Below are 19,937 nucleotides of genomic sequence, written 5' to 3'. Positions count from 1 at the left end.
TAACTGGAATATAGCCTATAGGCACCTACTGGTCATAGTAGGCCTGTCTGGTTTGAAACAATTCGAAGAAGTCTGCTATCAGAGAAATGAAAAGTAGAAGATGGGTAATTATAAGACTACTTGAGTAAGCGTACTACTGTAAGAAGAATTTTTGGCCTACTCTGAATGAAATTAAGAGCACAGAACTCAGGAAATGCTCGCTTCCATATCACCGTAAGTGATACTGAGGTGAAATGTTTCCTGCACTAGAGGAAATAAATGTCTGTCTTAACAGTATCTGTTGCGTCGTCAGTTTATACACAGACGGCAAAACAGAATGGCATGATTTGTATTCAGTTAAATTCTGGACGTTTCGTCGTAAATTCAAGGAAGATGAGAGGTACGTCGACGTTCGTTACAGCCTGAATTTATGTTGAAATTGTGTTTTTATACATTGCATATACATGTAACATCTTAATACAGTATTATTTTAAACTTGAATTAATGGATTGAAACTTTTTCGGTCCATCTATCCTCGTACCTATGCCTACATTTCTGTATAAAACCAATCGAACATTTGTTAAAAACTAGGATAACCTTAAATATACAATACTAGACCACGATAATTAACTATCCCTGCTTCAAGTTTAGATGTTTTAATTTTTATTATAGATGACATTGTATGCTTACAGTTTTAGCCTGTATAATTATTAATGTGAAAATAATTATATACACCTCTCGTAAGGATAGAAATAATTGAAATTTTAGGCCCATAATTATTATTACCGCAAGCCTACCAACGTTGGTACTTAGGCCTATCTATCAAAGTACACATCGTCACTGAACAAGAACACCATAGTCTGAAAACATTAATTCCTTAGGCTTGTACTAATAAACATAAACATTCAGTTGGCTCCATTCTTGTGACATGTGATCTGAAGGTAGAGGTAACACATTCCTCCGAAACGATGGTACCAAATTGGACGACTGTAATCTTAATATTAACCTCCATGAGGACCCCAAATAGCAAAGTTTAAGTTGACTTGAAGCACCACCGCGCATTGCTTTAGTTTGTCTATAATGACAACTTGAAGTACATACAATACAAGTTGCTCAGTTACACAAGAATTTTCCAACTTTTGTGGAAGCCGAAGGTTCATCTGTCTTCACATTGGTCACGTTTCTTAGCCAGATTAATCCACTCCATAACATCACACCCTATTTATCTCAAGATCCATCATATTATTATCCTCCCACCTACGTCTGAATATTCCTAGTGGTCTCTTTCTTCTGGTTTCCGGCCAGATCCCTATACACATTCATCTGCTCTTATGCGTGCTTCATACCTTGCCCATCTTATCATCCTGGACTTGTTAATACTAGCTACTAATTATATCTGGCGAAGGATACAAGTTATGAAGCTCCAGATTATGCAGTTTTCTCTCACCTCCTACCATTTCGTCCCTCTTCGGTCCCTGTTCTGAAATATCCTCAGTGTATGGTAGTCCTTTAATGTCGGAGACTTAGTTTCACACCCATAAAAAGTCGCAGCAAAGTTATAGTTTTTGCAGATTAGAAGAGAAGATTATCTGATCTGAATAGTAGCAAGCATTAGCTGAGTTAAATCTGCTCTTAATTTCCTCTGAAAAAATAATAATCAACTTGAAGCTCACCTGAGGCACGTAGACGTAACTGCGCGCCGTCAGAGTTCGTCTCTTCTTTGCCAGAGTTGCCCCGTACGCTGTAGTTCTATGTTGTATCACTTTTATGGCACTCACTGGGGAAGCTGCACTAGAGTCGTTTGACCCGACCTGATTAAACCTAGACAAGTGCAGAAGTGGCCTTAAACAACGTTCATAAACTTGCTGATGCTGGACAAGTCAACGGAGTAGCAACAAACCTTGGCTCTTCCAAACATCCTTCCCAATGCTGTGCTTTTTACTGCGAAATTTCACCGCATTGTAAGTAGCCTAACTACAATGCACCAAAACTTTCCCTTCCTTTTTTATAAAAGAAAGAAAGCAAAAAATGCTATTTCACGCAAACTGCCGCTGCCGCAAGTCACCACTTGTCACTATCCTCCCTAAATACAGACACTGAAAAAGAGAAACTTTCTATTTTTTACACGGAAAAGAAAGAAAACAGCTGCGGGGGCAATCTCTTTCCGTTTTCATTCAACTTAACCAAGAGTGATACTCGTATTTCAGCTTCGTCTTTTAAATTTAGCTCACAGCCTTTTGCTCTTTTTGAGGGTGACCAGGTGCATTTACCCCTCACAGAGTTCGAGCTCTAACTTTAGATTCCGTAAACAGTTCAAACGTCTTGTTCTGCCCAAGAGTTGGTAATACTGGGGCATGGACTTCCTTGCTTGTCAGCTTCATTGCGACAGTTCTTTTCTTCTTTGAATTGTATTTAGCCGAATTATATGGCAGAAAGTTACAATTTTAAGTTGGGATTAAGATTCCTCTGTTAATATTTCTGGAGTTAACTTTAAACACTTGACAAAGGCAATTTGTATGTAAGGCCTGAACTCATAACCGAACGTGTATCCGTTGTTTCACTTCAGTATCGTCTGTTACTTGTGTGTTTCGTGGTCCAGAGTTTCAAATTGGTTTTCTAACATTGGCTAGTTATAGGATATTTACTTTGGTAACAGCGAATGAGTTAAAAAGACAAACCTGGTAATAACATTATATACGCTCATTTCAGGATTGAACCTGGCCGGTATCGGAAAATTTTTAATTTAAGCACGATCTTACACAGGATATATTCCTTTCAATTGGTACGGGTTATTGGTTATTTTAAACCAGTCTAAATCAGTACAGTTGTGTGGTTAACATTTACTCTACTGTAAATCTGTCCCCGGCAAAGTGTTAGGCGGTATGACATGGCTGTTGCGTTCCACAGAACTGCCAGGTTCAAAGTTCCTATAGAAACATCCTGTATTTTCTCATTCATCTTTTATATGCTCCTTCCTTCCCCAATTTTCTTTTCTTTATTTTTCCTCTTTTCTCCTCTCTCCGTGATTCCAAACAGAGTCTCCACTGTTTCTTCCTCGTCAGTCTCTGCGTCTATAAACTACAATATCTGAAGTGTGTATATAGAGGGAACAGGCTCTCGCATCCTACACAGTCCAGCCCAGGCGTCACTTGTCCAGGACATAAACCTTACCCGCTGTTTCTTCACATGACATGGCATCACAGTGCAATCCATCTACCGCAAGTGTTTTACATAACAGAACTGAGAGGCATTTGAGATCACACATGCCAAGTTCTGGAGTCGGTGTAATGAATAGGCTCAGGCATGAACGACCGAGGAATCGGCGGTTTGACTGCCAGCACGGTATTTTTTCTCGTTCACAATGTCAAGTCTGACTCTGGAGACCCCCAGCCTCCCATCCAGTGGGTACCCTGGGCATTTTTCTCCCCCTAGTAAAGGGCGGACGAGTTGTGAAGCTAACCACTCACTTTTATCTAGGGTTCGAGTGTAACAGGGCATGGAGCTGTATCTCCACTTCGCATACGTCTTCATGCCGTGATGCATGATTATTCACTGGGAAAACGTTGCCTCTGTAGACTTGTCCCTACCACTGCAATTTTTTGTGAAGTGCGTTGTTAAGTACTTATATGAGTAAGCAGCGCCTAGCACCGACTTCTAAATTGTGTAGAATGACTCATGCACCAAAGGAAAATTTATTTGTAATTATAAGGTTTTGGGGGGTAAAATTCTTCCAAAGTATGGAATTACTTTTATATCAGAGCCAACAGGATAAGCTACCCGGAACTAATGGGCTTTTTGATTATGTCCATCGATGGACAATGGACAAAGTCCAAAAACCCAGTAATTCTTGAGTGCTATACACCATCGACAGAAACCTTTACCATCTGCTCGCAAAAGCTGTGTAGAATATTTTAGAACAACTCTGAACCNGAGGAAAAAGAAGTAAAAACTACAATAAAATTGTTGCACTTAAGACGGTATTTGTCCATATATATTGTGTGAGTGTAACAGGATGCTGAAATATAATATTTTAGAGCAACTCTGAACACCTTACCTTAGATTTACTGGAATACATGCTATGACGTCATTGTCCCATTGGGACACCCAGGCCCTGCGTGTAATCTGAAATATTGAGAATTGAAGTCTTTTGAACCCGTGTAATAGCGTCGTGAAAAAACTGGGCCTTGTAATATATGTATTGTTGATTCTGTCGTTTTACATTCCTTCTCTACTGAAATGCCTGCCCCTGGTCATCCAGGCTGCCCCCCCCCCAACCCGGAAGCGATGTACTGCAGTGTGTACTTAAACATCACGCCGTCAGAAAAACTTTATATATATTCAGAAATTGGTCCCAGAAGCAGGGTGTTGTTATCTCTTCATTTCGGCCGTATTTCATCCCGAGGGAAAGTGTTCTTGGCACCATTTAATGGACTGTGGATGTACCCCAGAGCCGTTTCCAAGTAACGCGAAAGACCGGGTATTGAAACCCAACGCCCCTNTGGTGGAATTGGACAATCCCTTTGAGGGCCTCGTCATCTTCGGCTGCACTGAAGATGGACATCAATCCAAGTAGACGTAAGTAATAAATATAACTGATCAGCGTGTTTTGAACTCGAGAAACTACTGAAACCCATATAATCATGGCTCATAATTTATTTCTAAGTGCACAGTGTCGGTTAATTTCACTTGCCATTAAATGAGCTGAACACTTCTATATGCTGTCACGCACTACATGGGAATTTTAACTGCAGAGCCTGCAACAGAAATCATTAGCTCTGGTGCTTCTGTTTCAGTTGCTTGAAGACACGGTTAGACCATACGCTATGGGCCCATCACGTGATCAGATAGAATTTAGGTGCTTTATTAGAAAACACAAAAAATTAGTTTTGTAGAAATTAGAACAACTCAGTAACCATGTACAATTATGCGGATTTCGTCATATCCTAATTAATACCATCAAAGGGGCTCCTTCTTAAGAAACTCATGAACACCAAGTGGGTCGAGAAATTTACTGTTTTCATGAAACCCGAACGCCCTTTACTGTGTACTTAATATCCTGAACTAGTGGACTTCAACCCAGATTCATGCATCATGTTTTTTAGGATCGATTTTAATATTACCCTCTCATCTACACATTCAGTGTGGCCGTCTTCCTTCAGGCTACCCGAACAAAATTTTGTGTGACCTTATTGCTTCTACCATGCTTGTTGCATGCCCGCTGATCTCTTTGTTTTATGGCTCTAGCCAGCTCGTTCATGGCCCAGACCTCTTATTCAGTTTCGTAATCACTTTTCTCAGACGGTAGGACGCCTTGGACGAGTGATCACAACACAAACATAATATGCGCATAGACACACCAAACATCCATGCTTTGAGTGGGATTCGAACCCATGATCCCATCGTCCGGGCGAGTGAAGACAGTTTATGCGTTAGACAGTGACCGGCCGCTGATTGCATACTTTTTAACATTATTACCAAAGTAAGAGTTTTGCTTTGTGAAAGTGAGGCTTTTCCGTAATGACCTTCTACGCAGATCGCCTTTGGAAGGTTAATTAGTTCTAAAAATGGTGCCTAAAGCCACAGTTTTCCTGACAAGCAAACCAGATATATAGAACTAAATACTCATCTAATAATTAAAGCGATTTCGTGAACAACTGCAACTGAACTGTTGCCAGGCCCATTCTAACCATTACAATTATTTTAGTCAAGAGCAGAACTTCATGCAGGCTAATCCCACAGTTTTCAGCAAGCCGATGCGATTAATGATCCATTTCTCTTCTTTTTCAGGTGAGTTAGAAGATTGTTGTCGGAAGTTTGTTATCGCCAAAAGTAAGTCACGTAATTATTTATATATTCAGTTTATACAAGAAATATAACCCAGATACTAATATAAATATTATCTTGATGCAGAATAATAGTTTATTTTTCTAACAATTTAATGTAAAGTAAAAATAACCTATTAGATGTTCCAGTGTGTTTCCATTTTATTGTAGAGCATGTATGGCCTATTTATATAACCTTTACGGTGAATTTCAAATGTCTCAGTAAACTAACATACCAGAATAGCAATAGAGCATATTTTGCCTTAGGCTTATACAACACACAGTTCTTTCTAAAGTGCGACCCCTGCTCCTACAAACGTTCTAATCATCTAGAATCTCTAAACACTCTGTACTAAAGGAAAGAAAAACTGACATTTCTGTATTACTTTATGTTAGGCCCACAATGTAATCCTGAAATAATTTCTTGAAGAGTGCACTCTTATTGTATATAACGCCGTGTAGTCCGTTGAAAGTCAACCAACTTTCCTGAGGAACTTTAGCCTCCATCTTCCGGGTTTTGCCTCGAAACGTCGGTTGATTTTAACGGACTACACCACCGCTGTGAGAATCTCAAATCCTAAATAAAACTTCTTGTCTAAATAAAATTATTTATCCTTCAAGCCTTCGCTTCTAAGGCTAGGTCTGCCTACTTGTATTTAACTAGAAGGTAAAATATTCCGGAGCCCGATATGACCAGTAATAGTGTATGCACGAATGACCTCATAATATGGTCCATAATGTTAAATTACTTTTATACACGAAACGAAAACTGAAATTGTGATCGCGTAGCGTGGAGGGCATGTGGGGAATATGATGGTAAAATGTTGACACAACAAATATTCCCAGAGTCATGGTAATAAATTTAAGGGAAACAATGTTGACAGTAACTATAGCAGCGCTGTTATATACATGGACGAAGCAGTTTTCATATAATATCCCTGTTGGGGCGGGGGGGNAGTATTTAAGATATATGTTAGGTCTAGCCTAAGAAATTAAAAAATATGCAAGAAACCATTACTATAAGAGATGTAAATGTACTAGATTGCACTATTATTTATCAGCAACAAATTTTTGTTCACAGCACACAAATCAATAGCCTACCGTTTAGTAGGCAAAATGTTCCACATAATCTAAACCTTCCATTTATCATTCATTTACCTGGATAATTTCAGCCTTATCTTTCTTTATTCTGAGGACTAACAAAATCTGTGTCCATTATCATAGATATGCCATACGTATGCGAGAGTAAACTGTATGATAATTTAAATAAATTACTTCCACAAATTAAAAAAATTACTACTAAAATAAACACATTTTCAAATTTCTGGAACTATTTTGCAGAGAGAAAAAGTAGTTTCAAAATTTAGTTATTTAAATCAGTATTTGTTTGGGCCTAACTGCTATTAAAATTTATAATGGACTAAATATGACGTCTGTAAGCGAGCTAATTTCTGCCAGCATAAGTACATACCATTTGTTATCAGTCTCACGCACACGCACGTATACGAAGAAAATAACACGTAATCGCATATACATAAAAGATTCAGCACACAAAGCCATGAAGCATCAGCAAAAAAGAAAAGAATACATAAGCAGTGAAAGCAGCCATTAAAGTATAAAATCATCACAGCAAATTATTTGCAAACCCCACACAGTGAAACTAGATGCACTTATATAAATTATAATTTGCAAAGCTTCAAGAAAACAGCAAAAATTGAGCACAAATATTGGGTTAAAACAAGAAGGCGTCCAGTTGCTATGGCGGATACGTTTCAGAGGATGCTGGGAAATTGTGGCAGCAAGATGGCTGCCGCAGCTATCCGGGGCCGCCCGAGGTAGGAGCACGGAACTTGGCTGGCCGGTTTCCTTGCTCGGGGCTGGTTCTAGCTCCCCGAGACCGACCGAACGAATCATCTAAACCGGTCGATGCGTACGAGGCGGGGTTTGCTGTGCTGGGGTACCGGGCGATCCCAGCATCACTAGCAGAGACATGGCGCGCCTCCTCGCGGTTTCAAAGATTTCTTATTAAACAGAGCTGTAAAGCAAGAAAACAAAATCTTACCCACGTAGAGTTTAACTTTATAAGGGATGTTAAAAATAGTATCAAAATTTTAAACAAGTTGAATTGTGAGATTGCAAAATGAATGTACCAGAATAACACTGTCACACTAAACGTTTACTTCATTTCAAAAAATGAATTTTGGAAAGGGTGTGAATCTGCCTGTAGTTCTTCCTCAAGAAGACGGCTGGGAAGAAATTAGGAAAATGGGGTAGGCCAAGAAAACAACCCCGGACGACCGCCAATTTTGCCCTGCTGCTCTTGTGTCCCGCCTAGTTTCAGTAAATGAGCTCTGGTTTCTGAATCAGGGAAATTAAAAGAAGTTAATAATGACAAACCACAGGAAAAGCCAAATAATTAGGACATTAGGTGTATGGAATCAGTTCCTATGTTTTAAACTCTGTTTTCTTGAAGATCTTGTATTGTTATTGATTGACCCCAAATAAGGTCTAATTAGGCCTGCTCTGAGAACTCTTTCGCTTGCAACGCCTCAAGTGCCTCATTTGTTTTTGTAACAACTGAGATTACGTTTGTTTGTGATGGATTGGGATAACCGAGCATATTCAGCACATTCCTGTTTCAAGTGGGTTATCCCCCACCCCCAACCCAACCTGTTCATTACTGGAGTTGTATTGTTGCCCTAGTTAGTAAGTGTCTAATAGACCTACAGCATTTCTTCCAGTGCCGTTGAAATTCTTGATAAAATCATCATCATTCATTAAAATTACAGGACTATTTATTTTAACCTAAATTATAAAACATGAATGTGGTGATGAGATTTGAGGTTCCTGCTGAATGCGACGTCGTGCAGCCTGGCAGAGAGGACCAGCGTTTGGGAGGAACTGGACTACAGAATATAACCAAGATTTGCTGATAAGAGAAAGCAAGCTACTTTGACCATCCTGGGTTTCAGGAAGTTATGGTTCTGTTCATTGACTTACATGCCAAGGCACTCAGCATTTGCCTGCTTAGAAAGAAGAAAACTCAGAAACGTACTGAAATCAGAATTCATTATCATGCAGTCCCAAATCGGAATTGATATTCCTTTAATTTTGAAGCCTGCAATAATACGCCAAATATTATGAGAGGAGAATAAATGTAATGGTTTCATGATTTAGGCTTACTCATATTTAGAATCAAGCTTCGTATAGTTCTGTATTTAAGTCAGCCACATTAAGTTATGTAATGCTGGCACAAACCGTAATTACGGATAATATTTTTTCTCACTGCGTAATACTAATAAAAGATTTCGGGCTTTTTGGCGAATTGCCACGAGGGGTGAAGCATATCTTACTGACCTACTGATCTTCAGCCTTTGTAGGAAAATGTTTGGCGGGAATTTTCTATGTTCACAAAAATACGCATTGTAATTATTATACTAGCCCGGTCGAAACTTGAACACCTTAGTACAGTGGATTTATTAATCCATATCATAATTCCCTGGAAACAATCGATAGTTGAAATTTTTTAAATATGCTGCTAATTACCGTAATAAATTTTATAGAGTTTGGAGTATTACTTTGAATTTATTTCGAATTCATGAACTTGGTATTAGCACAACAATGTTCTTAAAACTGCAATCACTCAATCCAGTTGTTACATTCCAGTAAAATAATAAAAAAAGGCCAAACTTTGCTAATCCGAATGGATTTTTTTAAGTAAATAGCGGTCCTGCTAGTCTTTTATTTATTTTGACCAATGCAGCTGTGATTAATACTAGGAAAGAGTTAAGCTTTACGGCAATATTCACATTGAGATTAACACATTGATAAGTGACTTTAATATTTTTTGTAGTTTATTTAACAACGTTGTCAGTTACTGAGACTAGAAACGATTTATTCGATAGTGAATTGCAGAGGAGGTGATTGGAAGCGGTTTGACCTGATTTGAGGTAGTAGCCCGGTATTTGCTGGGGAGGTGGCTGAGAAAAATTGCAGAATGCCTCAGTAATGATACTGTGTATCCCGACTGAGTCTCGAACCTGATATCTTGCGAGTACAAGCCACAAATTTTACACTTTCGCGACTTTTCTCAGTGGAATAATTACTCTAGTTCATCGAAAGAGAATGACGGGATTATAAGAAACTATTAAATATATCGACATGATCCGAGCGTTAAGTTGCTAAGAAATATTTGAAATCTTTGATCTTACCTCGGTATGTTTCGATATGTGCCCCATTTGTCGCTGGATACATATCGAGACAATATTTGATCTTGCTGAATCACATCTGGAGTTATGCGATGGCTGCTGTGATAATGTTCCGTAGTGCCGGGTTCCAATCTTCTCACCATGCACAATTTTGACGTATCCCCACAGGAAAAGTCCATCAGGTTCAGATCTGTGCTCCTGGGAGTTCAGAAATATTTTCCTTCCCTCCCAGTCCAGGCCTTGCACACAACTTGCACCGATTGGTCAACAGACAAAAGCATCCCAACGTCGCTCGCTACACACTATCAGCTGAGCCTGTCCGGAACTTCAATTCTTTCGCCACGAATCATTTCGATAAGTTTTACAAGTTTTGAGTCAGACGTTTTTACAATCTCGGCATTCTTTTTGATGACTCTTCATATGGGCTTCTCTGAAGAGTAAGCAGAGGTAGAGTAAAGGCAAAGTTTTCCTTGTGCATCGTAAGTTAAGTACCATTTCATGAAGTATATGGGGGGAATGGAGGCACAGCTTCGTCACTCTTGATCTCGGCAGTAGTCAGCTTCATGCCGCGGCCTCTTTTTCCAAAGGAAAACAGCCCCCTACACCCATTGGATATGGGGCTGGATGGGCCTGGAAGCTGTGGAGTGAAGAAAAATCTCTTGCCCTATCCCGGAAACGAACTCCTGCCGTTCAGCTTGTAGCCCGTCGCTGTACCGACTGAGCTATTCCAGCTAAGCTTATCTCTTTTGCTTGTCTCGTAAGAACAGACTCGCAGTAAGACGAGGTGATGTTTAACACTTGGGAGTAAGTAACAAGCCACCCTTCATGGCACACATTGTGGTGAGAATATTAGGGCTATATAAACCTAGTCAGACGAGGAGAATAAAGAAAAGCGTGAAAGTTTGGCTACAAACAGACCCTAGGAATATCGGTTAGGAGGGTCTATATAGCTTTGCTAAGAAAAAAATACTCTGCACTTCTGAAGGGTTCGGGTTGGACACAACTTCTGTCCCCTGGAATATTTCCTCTATTTCCATCGATCGCCACTAGACATAACATACATTTTACTCGGTTGAGTCAGCACCACAAATCGAAAGAATAGGGTTGCATGTTTTGTTTTGTTCTCTTATAAGAACTTTCTGTAATATTTTTTTTTTGTTAATTTGAAAGAGGTCCACCAGCCAGAAAAACTAAGCAGAAGCTCCTGATCTATTTCTTGGTTAGAGGAACCTGTAATAAACCCAGAACAAATCGAGATCGAGCAGGTATAATTGAAAGGGTTCTAAGGTCGGCTGGTTAGTTGCATTCCAAGAGTATCTCTCGATTCCTGGTGTTGGGAAGCATGTGTAGTGTTCCTTCTGTGTGTACTCTCTCGTCAAATGTTCTGGTTTATGTTCTTACGGAGATTCGTCTGGGTTTTGTAACTTCACTTAACTGTCATCAGCGATAACTAATAACGGCAATCGGAGGGATAAAAAAGTGGGAGGAGCCGACCCAACTTACAGATACACCCAGACTCACAAGGTAAAATGAGAAGTTTCTTAATATTTCACATTCAGAAGGATTTTTTTTTATGTGTGTCGTATACTATATTTTGTAGGTCAGAGTTTGTTTGAAGTCACATCCTCCGATGATTCAAAAGTGTCCCGGTTTTCAGTCTTAAATGGAGAGTAAACATCCCTGTTGTATAAGGTATAAGGGGTCTTGGTCCTTGCACCGCGACCATAGTAATCTATTGTGCCTAAAACATCCCTGTTGTTAAAGAGAAAAGCTACTCCGGAGTACAAGCATGTTTCTTAATACCACTGCCTGCAAATGGTTAGATTCGTTTCATTAAGCCTAAATTTATTCCTGATCAATGTCTGAGATTCTTCACGTTCTTCCATAAATATTTCAAGAATACCTCTGTTATATCAGCTCTAATTGACATTTATTCTGTGCATAATCGGAATTCCAGTTACAGCCAAGAATTTCTCTGTTGTTACGAAATCATCAAATTCATCACAGTCTCGCAAGAAGCTCTCCATTCGCCCTGCCCAAGCGAGTTCATTTCGACAGCCTGTATACCTGTAAACATTTTTATTGATGTCTTCTTGTCTCTCACTTTAAAGAATTGCAGTCCTATGAGGATACTGACATGCAGTGTTGTTTGACATCTTGGAAGTCCCTGTTTTGGGAACTGACTGTTGTCCAAGTGCTTCGTGGATTTCCTTCTTCCCTCCAGGACGTGTACTGTCATTACCTCCAACTGTGTCAAGTCTGCTTGTTATCCATGTGATCAGTTCATCGTCCGTCACTAATGTGAGGTATTCAGCTGACGGAGCACTGCTTATAAAGTTTCCTGTTGTGTTTTATATGTAAATATATATATTGTTTCCTCCGTGACGTTTCGTTCCCAGGATATTTAATCCCCCTCTATTTAATCAGTTTGATCGTAAGGGTACTTGAAAAATTCTTTGTCGTGAAGTTTCGTTTGTGAATCACCTCTTTCCTCCAGTAAATTTTCCGTGAACTTGTACTTCATAATAGTTTTGTCCATGATACAATTTGCCTTTTTCCTTCGGAGTGACGTTTTCTTCATCTGTAAGACTGAATGGATGAAATACTAGAGCAACATATTTTGACCTTTGTATTGATTTTGTAAAGAAAAATAGAAACGAAAATGTTCCTTATTGAATGATAGCACACATTTTCTAATGTTGTATTATGAGGGATATATATAAGTTAGATATTTAGTCTGTTTACACAAACTTTAAACGCAACTTTACTACAGTAAGCTCATTTTAAATTACGTTAACTGCCTATTCGTCTATTTCTTCCTAACTGAGCTAGAAAACTGCACATTTCCTCTCCCCCAAGTTACTCAGCCCTTTTAAGTTCTTCAGTAACTCAAATACAAAGCATTGAAATCTGACATTTGCTCTACGGCTAACTTATATTTTGATCATAATCTCCTTCACTTCCTTTCCGTGCATTACTTTTGAGTCTGAGACATCATGATGTGTGTACGGCTTATTTCTTGGTTCTGTCTGATTCCCTCACTAAATACTTCGCCAGTATCATTGTCACAACTTAGGAACAGGACAGACAAAACAGTATGACATATTAGACCATCGAATTTTCTTATCCAGTTCATAGTTTCTTCTGCAATTTGCATGACTTGTTTTAATAATACAACACGTTTCTTTAATCAAGTATAACATGCTCTTACCGCAAGGTACAGGAAATTTAGTGTTAATGTTGTGTCCTGAAAAACAAGATCACGTTATTGAATCACGAGGACACAGAAATAATTCTTAGTCGAAACAGAAATGAAAACGTAACACTACATGGGTAATATATTATACTTACAAGTCTATTCGTATTACAGAATCAGTGTAGTCAGCTCTAAATATGTCACATTATTCTGAAATTATTATATTAGATATACGAAGTTCGTTTAATCGTCAGAGTCAAGTTCTTAAAGTCACGGATAGTCGACAAGATGTGGTCCTCCAGCTTGGAGGCTGAGTAGTCTGCCAGTAACGAAAATAATGAAAAATATTACGAATTGTTAAATGAGTGTAAATTATTGTGTCTTGTGTGTTATGACACCAAGTAGTGTGGTGGGTGAATTCCAGCTTTCGGGTGTGTAAGATACCACCATTTTCAGGACAGAAGTGAGCCATGTAAGGAAAATGGCTGGTTATACACAAGTAGTGTAAAATAAGAACCACAGTGAGCTGTGACTGCGGTTTGTGAGTCTGCTTTATTCTGTGAGCAGGCTCCAACGGATGTTCCAAGATCGTTCAATCCATAAAAACATTTTCTTGAAGAGGGACTGTCCCATCGTATAACGGCCATATTATAGGGACTGTGGCGATCGAGTCCTGCATTTTATTGACACAGTATAAATTTTCCAACTATCAGAGCATGGAGCAATTCCTTCACACTCGCGGCGCCATAGTCGCAGTTTCATTTTGTGTCAGAATTACGAGTATATGTTGTACAAGATAGAGTTCGTGATAATTGCTGTGATTTTCCCGTACAGCACTTTATCGCATGGACATCTCATCCCAATAGACTGTTGTTGTTGTTGTTGTTGTTGTTGTTGCTTTTGCTATACAAGCAAGGTAATACAACCACCGCTAGCTGCACATTCAGAGCACTCCTGTAGCATTCTTAGTATTGATTTTAGTTTTGTCGACGTCGTTGGGAATGGGGGGGAGTTTCAGGATGGTGGTGTCGGCGACCGACCGGCCCACCCCTGGCTGCCTGCCTGCCTGCCTGCACAGAAACCGTAGACTGCTGGTGTTTTCTTAGCCGCCTTGCCGCCCACTTCAGCACTCACTCTGCCGAAATCCAGAATAGCTTGCTGTGATATCTTAGAAATCTAGTTCTTGCATCATGAAATGAATTCTTTTTTTTATATATATAATCCTTTCCCCTCTCATCCCTTCCTCTTGGTCTGTTTATTTTAAGCTGCGGTGCCAATCAGATTGCTTGCACCGTGTGCCTCTTGCTGATATATTAACCAGTTTTTAGTAGGTGCGATTTGAGTTTCCTACAGCTGTGGTTATGAAGAAGTCTATATTCTGGTACATAATGCCATGTAACCCGTTGGCCGTCAGACCAAGCTCTGCTTCATGCCTGCCTCGTGCTAGTTTCTTTTCTTATTCTTCAACCCAGAACATGGAGGCGATATATTGCTCGAAATGTCGGTTGACTTTCAGCGGACTTCACGGCGTCATATCCCAGAAGACAGAACATCGCCGGCTTCTGAGATGTGATGCAATGTACTTTACTAGATGGGCCCAATGTTATGGAAGTAGCTGTTGCATCTGTTGTCAAAGACACTCATACCCAGCTATCCCTTTAACAGGCCGTGGAGACCCGTAGGGTTGTGAGACGTTGAGAGTCCCACATTTTCTAGGCAATCGGCTCACAGACAGCCGTAAGGTTGTCAGCCTTACTCGCCGGCCGCCCTTTACACCGCAGGACGTTTCCCGGTACTTATTTCTGTTAGAGGTTGAGTAGACCCCAGGGCCCTATTGCGACTGGAAGGATTAGATCAATTGAAAACATCCACCTAATCGGGACTCGAACCCGCGACATTCCGGCTTGTAGCATAGTGCCCCAACCAAATACACTACCGCGTGCTCCAACTCAGACCCAAGAAGACGGTTTGCTTCGCTAACTATAGGCTCCGTCATCAATATAAAATATGTTTTATGAATGAACATATAGGCCTAGATGTAACCTTATCTAATTATTTTAGGCGGCTTCTACACGTGTCATAACCACGTTAGGTCTACTGATATAACTCGACGGTGTGCTGGAAAAGGTCGTGCAGCGCGAACTGAGCAGTACATAGTAGGCCTGAAAGAGTAGAATGGTTATTTCTTCCAGGTTTACATAGATTAATTGGCTTAATATTTTGGATTTTTTGAAAGTATATAAACAAGAATGGCTGTCCATTTCAGCTTGTGAGGATCCTGTGCATTTAAGGAACCGATTTTAATGCTTAGAATTATTTCTCTGAATTTAATAGAGCAATTAAAATTACAATATTATATTTAAGCATCCTGTTGCACTCTATATGATATATGACATAAACACCGTCCCAAGTGCAACAATTTATTATAGTTCTTTTGTCTTGCCCTTTTCTACACTACATGTTTCGGCCACAAACGGCCATCATCAGGTGTATCCGCTTACGTAGCTGTTACACTGCACGTAGTTTAAAATTTAAAACCACGAGTCTTCCCTGTTAGTAACGACGAAAAGAGCAATTGGGAAGACTCCTGGTTTTAAATTTTAAACCAAATGCAGTGTAACAGCTACGTAAGTGTATACACCTGATGATGGCCGTTTGCGGCCGAAATATGTAGTGTAGAAAAGGGCAAGACAAAAGAACTACAATAACTTGTTGCACTTGGGACGGTGTTTATATCATATATCAATTAAAATTAATTTTCTTGTTATAGAACCTGATGTTCGATACCCGTAGTGTAATGTCAAAACCCTCCATTGAAATAGATCTTAAGATTCATCTCTCACACTCACAGCCGGTCACTTGATCCATCCTCAAATTCTATCATCCATTTACCATCATTACAGCTTATATACCTAACATTCACTTTAATATTATCCTCAAACCTCCTTTCTGCTTTCCATAACTGCGCATACATTTCTTTTCTCTCTCCTCCGAATTACGTAATATAATTTGTATTACATAACCGTTCGCCATAAACATATCACTTATAAAGAATTCTTCATAGGCTGTGAAGTAATTATTAGACCTCGTTATTTTCATGTGTATCGCATTAAGTGGAGGAATTGTTTTGGAAGAGATTGTGGACCTGTCGTCTGAGAGATTACTGATGTTGATGATTTTAAGACACTTTACATTATTCGGATTACGTTGCCATATGCCTTCGTACAGTCTGTATGACAGCTGAGGTTGGAAAAGCAACAATATTTTCCGCTTTTCTTTTTTTGTTTATTTGTTGATATGTTTCGTTTCTTCTGTTAATCAAGTAACCTCATTTCTCGTCTGCTTTATTTTCGTTTTGTTTATTTGTTTCTACTTATAGTTTCATATTACTGTCCATGGAGGATACTGCAGGCCAGTAGGCATGAACAATGTCTAGGATCTGTGCATGAGAAATTACCGCCTGGAACCAATTTGAGATCCATTTATGAGGCTGCTTTCCCGGAGTGTACACAAATTTCGTCCCAGGCTTGGTATATTCTCCGGAAAATATGGAACTTTCCTTTCATAAGCTTGTACATTGAAGTTTCATGTATTTTAAAGAAATGGACCATTCTTCGGTTTGAGGGAATGAGCAGTTCAAGTTTTAATTTGATCGTTTCCTTCTCAGTCGTTGTTATTACTGGCCATAGTTTGAAAGGGGGTAAAGACTGATTTTCGCTCTGTCGTATGTCAAGCCAGTGATGATACATGGCCACTGTTATAGATATCTCGCTATAGGATTTGTTTCCTTATTAATATCTTGACCATATACGCATTGCGGGCGTGCGTGCGTGTGTGTTGATCTCTTGCTCATTTTTCTTTCCTCATCTGTCTTCTACATATCTTTTCAAACCTGGTTTTTCTTAAAACATTCCAGAAACGATGAGCATTTTCACCATAAATCAAAAGATGGATTGGTTAAGAACTAATGCTGCAGCCATTTCGTGTTTATACATGCCTACATATGCGGTGGTAGATCTGGTACACTAACATCCACAAAGCAGTGAACTCGAGAGTGATGAGGTTATACCATTGCGACAGCTCACCACATGGTATTATAACAGACTCACTGGGCTGTAATGAACATTTATTGCCAGAAATATAAAGAGTAAGAAGTAGCTTGTTCAAACGGTAATATTCTGACTTGTAGGGCCTAGTCGGAGGAAACCCGCTTCGAATCTCGTCACAACACTATTTATCACAGTCGAAATTTCCCGTGGCTTCCCACACTTAATCTAGATAAGTGTCTGTATTATGATTACTTGAAGGTCAAGGCCGCTTCCTTCTCAGTTTTCAAAAGTTCAGCCATCACGCTTTTCCTTTCATTTGATTAACTAAATATCTGCTCCAGTTGATACAGTCAAATGATCTACGATTCATCCAGTAAAATTTAAGTCAACTTAGCGGCGGTTCCTCTTAGCATAAGTTATGTATAGAACGCTAATTTAAGAGCCTGTGTAGGTTTTGTCAAAGAAAAGTGTAAGAGTGTCAAATATATCCAGTTTTTAAATGATTAATAAGCTTACAAAAATACAGATAATTCTGTAATAACGAGTTTTAGAAAATCCTGTATTTTCCACCATTTGTAAAGATTTTGATGTAATGTTGAAAAATAAGACAAATGTTGAAGACTATAGGTCTCACTCTAAAATGTAAGAATCCTGAAACAAGTGTTAGTTCCCAGAGTGGGAGATGTTTCGGACGAAGTTTGCAGAATGGTCAAGCAATGTGACATGCCTAAATTTTAAGCTTATATCCCAGCTTTTGTCTGGCTTTATCTATCTATGGCTCTACAGGCCTTTGTTGGACTTGGCCGCTTTTCAGTTTCTTAATTCTATACACAGTCGGTAAGACTCCTTGGATGAGGGATCAGCCCGTCGCAAGGCCACTACTTACACACAGAACAACAAAAACAGAATAAACGCACACAGACATCGATGCCTTGAGTGGGATTCGTACCCAAAATCTCAGTGTTCGAGGGAGCAAAGACAGTTCATGCCTTAGGCAGGCCGCACACCGGTATGCGTCAAGACCTGTAACAGTCAAGACACGTTGCCTGCGACATGACACAAGAAAGGAGCACAGTTGAAACGAATGAGATTGTGAAAACCGCCCACTCCGATCCGATTCATGATGCTGACGTCATCTTCATGTTGCAGACATGTGCAGCAAGACTTGGCATGTTCCTTTTCTGTGCGTCAAGACTCAGACATCAGTACTCAAGGAACAGCACCAGTGTACCTTATCGAAATGACGTCATATCAACTATAGAAGATATGATAAGACGCAGACACGTGCTACTTCGGTGTGCGGACTCGAGTCTGAATCACAAATGAAGCTACACTGCGTCTTTTGTCTCATGTCTTGATGCTTGTCTTGACGCAGTTGGTGTGCTACTGCCCTTAGACCACGCGGCCAGTGTGATCGGCTAGCTCTCTTTAATTTTTGAGAAATGTTAGAAGACGTGGCATCTATGTGCAAACGGCTACAGGGGAAGTCGTCCTATGCCATACAAGCAGGCGTGGAGGTTAGGTTGCCGGGATTCCCGACGTTTGCTCGCATTCAAATCAGTGCTTGGTTTTGCTCTCCGGACACGTTACCGGCAGGGATACCTGTTGGGCGGAAGCCGGTTTGGGACCCGTGCCGGAAAGAGGATTCCTTTACCAGGATCATAATTCCAGCCGTCCAGTCCTCCTATATGCTATATATTGCGCTGTTGTAATTCATTTCGTAGTTCAGGGAAAATTGCTTTCATAATGTTGGTACTGAAGTTCGATATTCATATTCCCAGTTTCCTTAAAGAATGAGCGCATCTTCCCGATTAAATAATTTGTTCTAACTGCAAACAGCACAGTTTACGCTCACTTGATATCTGCTTTGTGATATCACTGCAGTGAAAATGGTGATTAATTTACACAGGATGTACTTCAATTCGTAGGATATCTGCTTTGTCATATCACTGAAGTTAAGTTAGTGGTTCATGGAACACCTTATATTTCTAATTACTGCGATATATGCTCTTGAAAACGTCTGAAGGAAATAGTCGGTGATTGATCGTATCTCGACACGTGATAGGAGTTTAAACGCGAAAATTCATAAGCAGAATTAAGATAATTGGAAATACAACTTTCAAATCTCTTGACTAGGTAGGCATTGTTCTTCCAATTTTTGGATTTGAGCTCATCAGTATATATACAAAATTAGAAAAATGTAGGTGCTTTGACGCTATATTTAGTGTAAGTGCAAACTGAGTTACGTTAACACATTCAGCAAATTTGACACGGACTATACGAAGGATTCAAAGGAACTAAAAAGAGCAACACAAGTTGTTGCCGCTTGGAGGAAGGTTAAAATCAGGCAGTAGTCTGTGAGTATGATGATATATGCTACAGGGCCTGTGGGTGAGTGGGTTTGTCATGCTGTTTTTCATATCATTAGAAGGTCATGACCTCAGCAGGTACACACATACCAACATACCGACCCACGAAGGATCAGGACGATCAGGACACAGCGTATTCCATCTTCATACAGTCTCATATTATGAAAACTGAAGGTAGCGAAATGCGCCTAAGTAGCGCGTGGGTTCATGCCTAGGCCTGTATCTAGCTTACCGTGTTTGTTGCAATTTCCTCAAATGTGTAGAGCTTGATTTCATGCCCACAGTTTCTAATAATGAAAAGAAATACGTTTTCG

At 39.7% G+C, this 19,937-nt stretch overlaps 2 protein-coding genes across 4 annotated transcripts in view; one reads left to right on the top strand and one right to left on the bottom strand.

Annotated features, from left to right (window-relative positions):
• Window positions 1–7,697, bottom strand: part of LOC117282131 — a 92,227-nt gene extending 84,530 nt beyond the window's left edge. For both annotated transcript variants that reach the window (XR_004512762.1, XM_033750556.1), the window contains exons 1-2: window positions 7,273–7,697; window positions 1,653–1,800 (exon numbers count right to left, since the gene is read on the bottom strand). Coding sequence is in view for 1 of the 2 variants with exons in the window: in XM_033750556.1 (XP_033606447.1) it covers window positions 1,653–1,800; window positions 7,273–7,361 (237 nt within the window). In the remaining variant the exon portion in view is untranslated. The remainder of the gene's footprint in view (window positions 1–1,652; window positions 1,801–7,272) is intronic.
• Window positions 1–19,937, top strand: part of LOC111861889 (homeotic protein ultrabithorax) — a 744,815-nt gene that overhangs the window by 294,478 nt on the left and 430,400 nt on the right. The window lies entirely within an intron of this gene.

Source organism: Cryptotermes secundus, unplaced genomic scaffold (genome assembly GCF_002891405.2).
Source record: "Cryptotermes secundus unplaced genomic scaffold, Csec_1.0 scaffold180, whole genome shotgun sequence".
Lineage (NCBI taxonomy): Eukaryota > Metazoa > Arthropoda > Insecta > Blattodea > Kalotermitidae > Cryptotermes > Cryptotermes secundus.
This window is presented reverse-complemented; position numbering and strand designations above follow the sequence as displayed.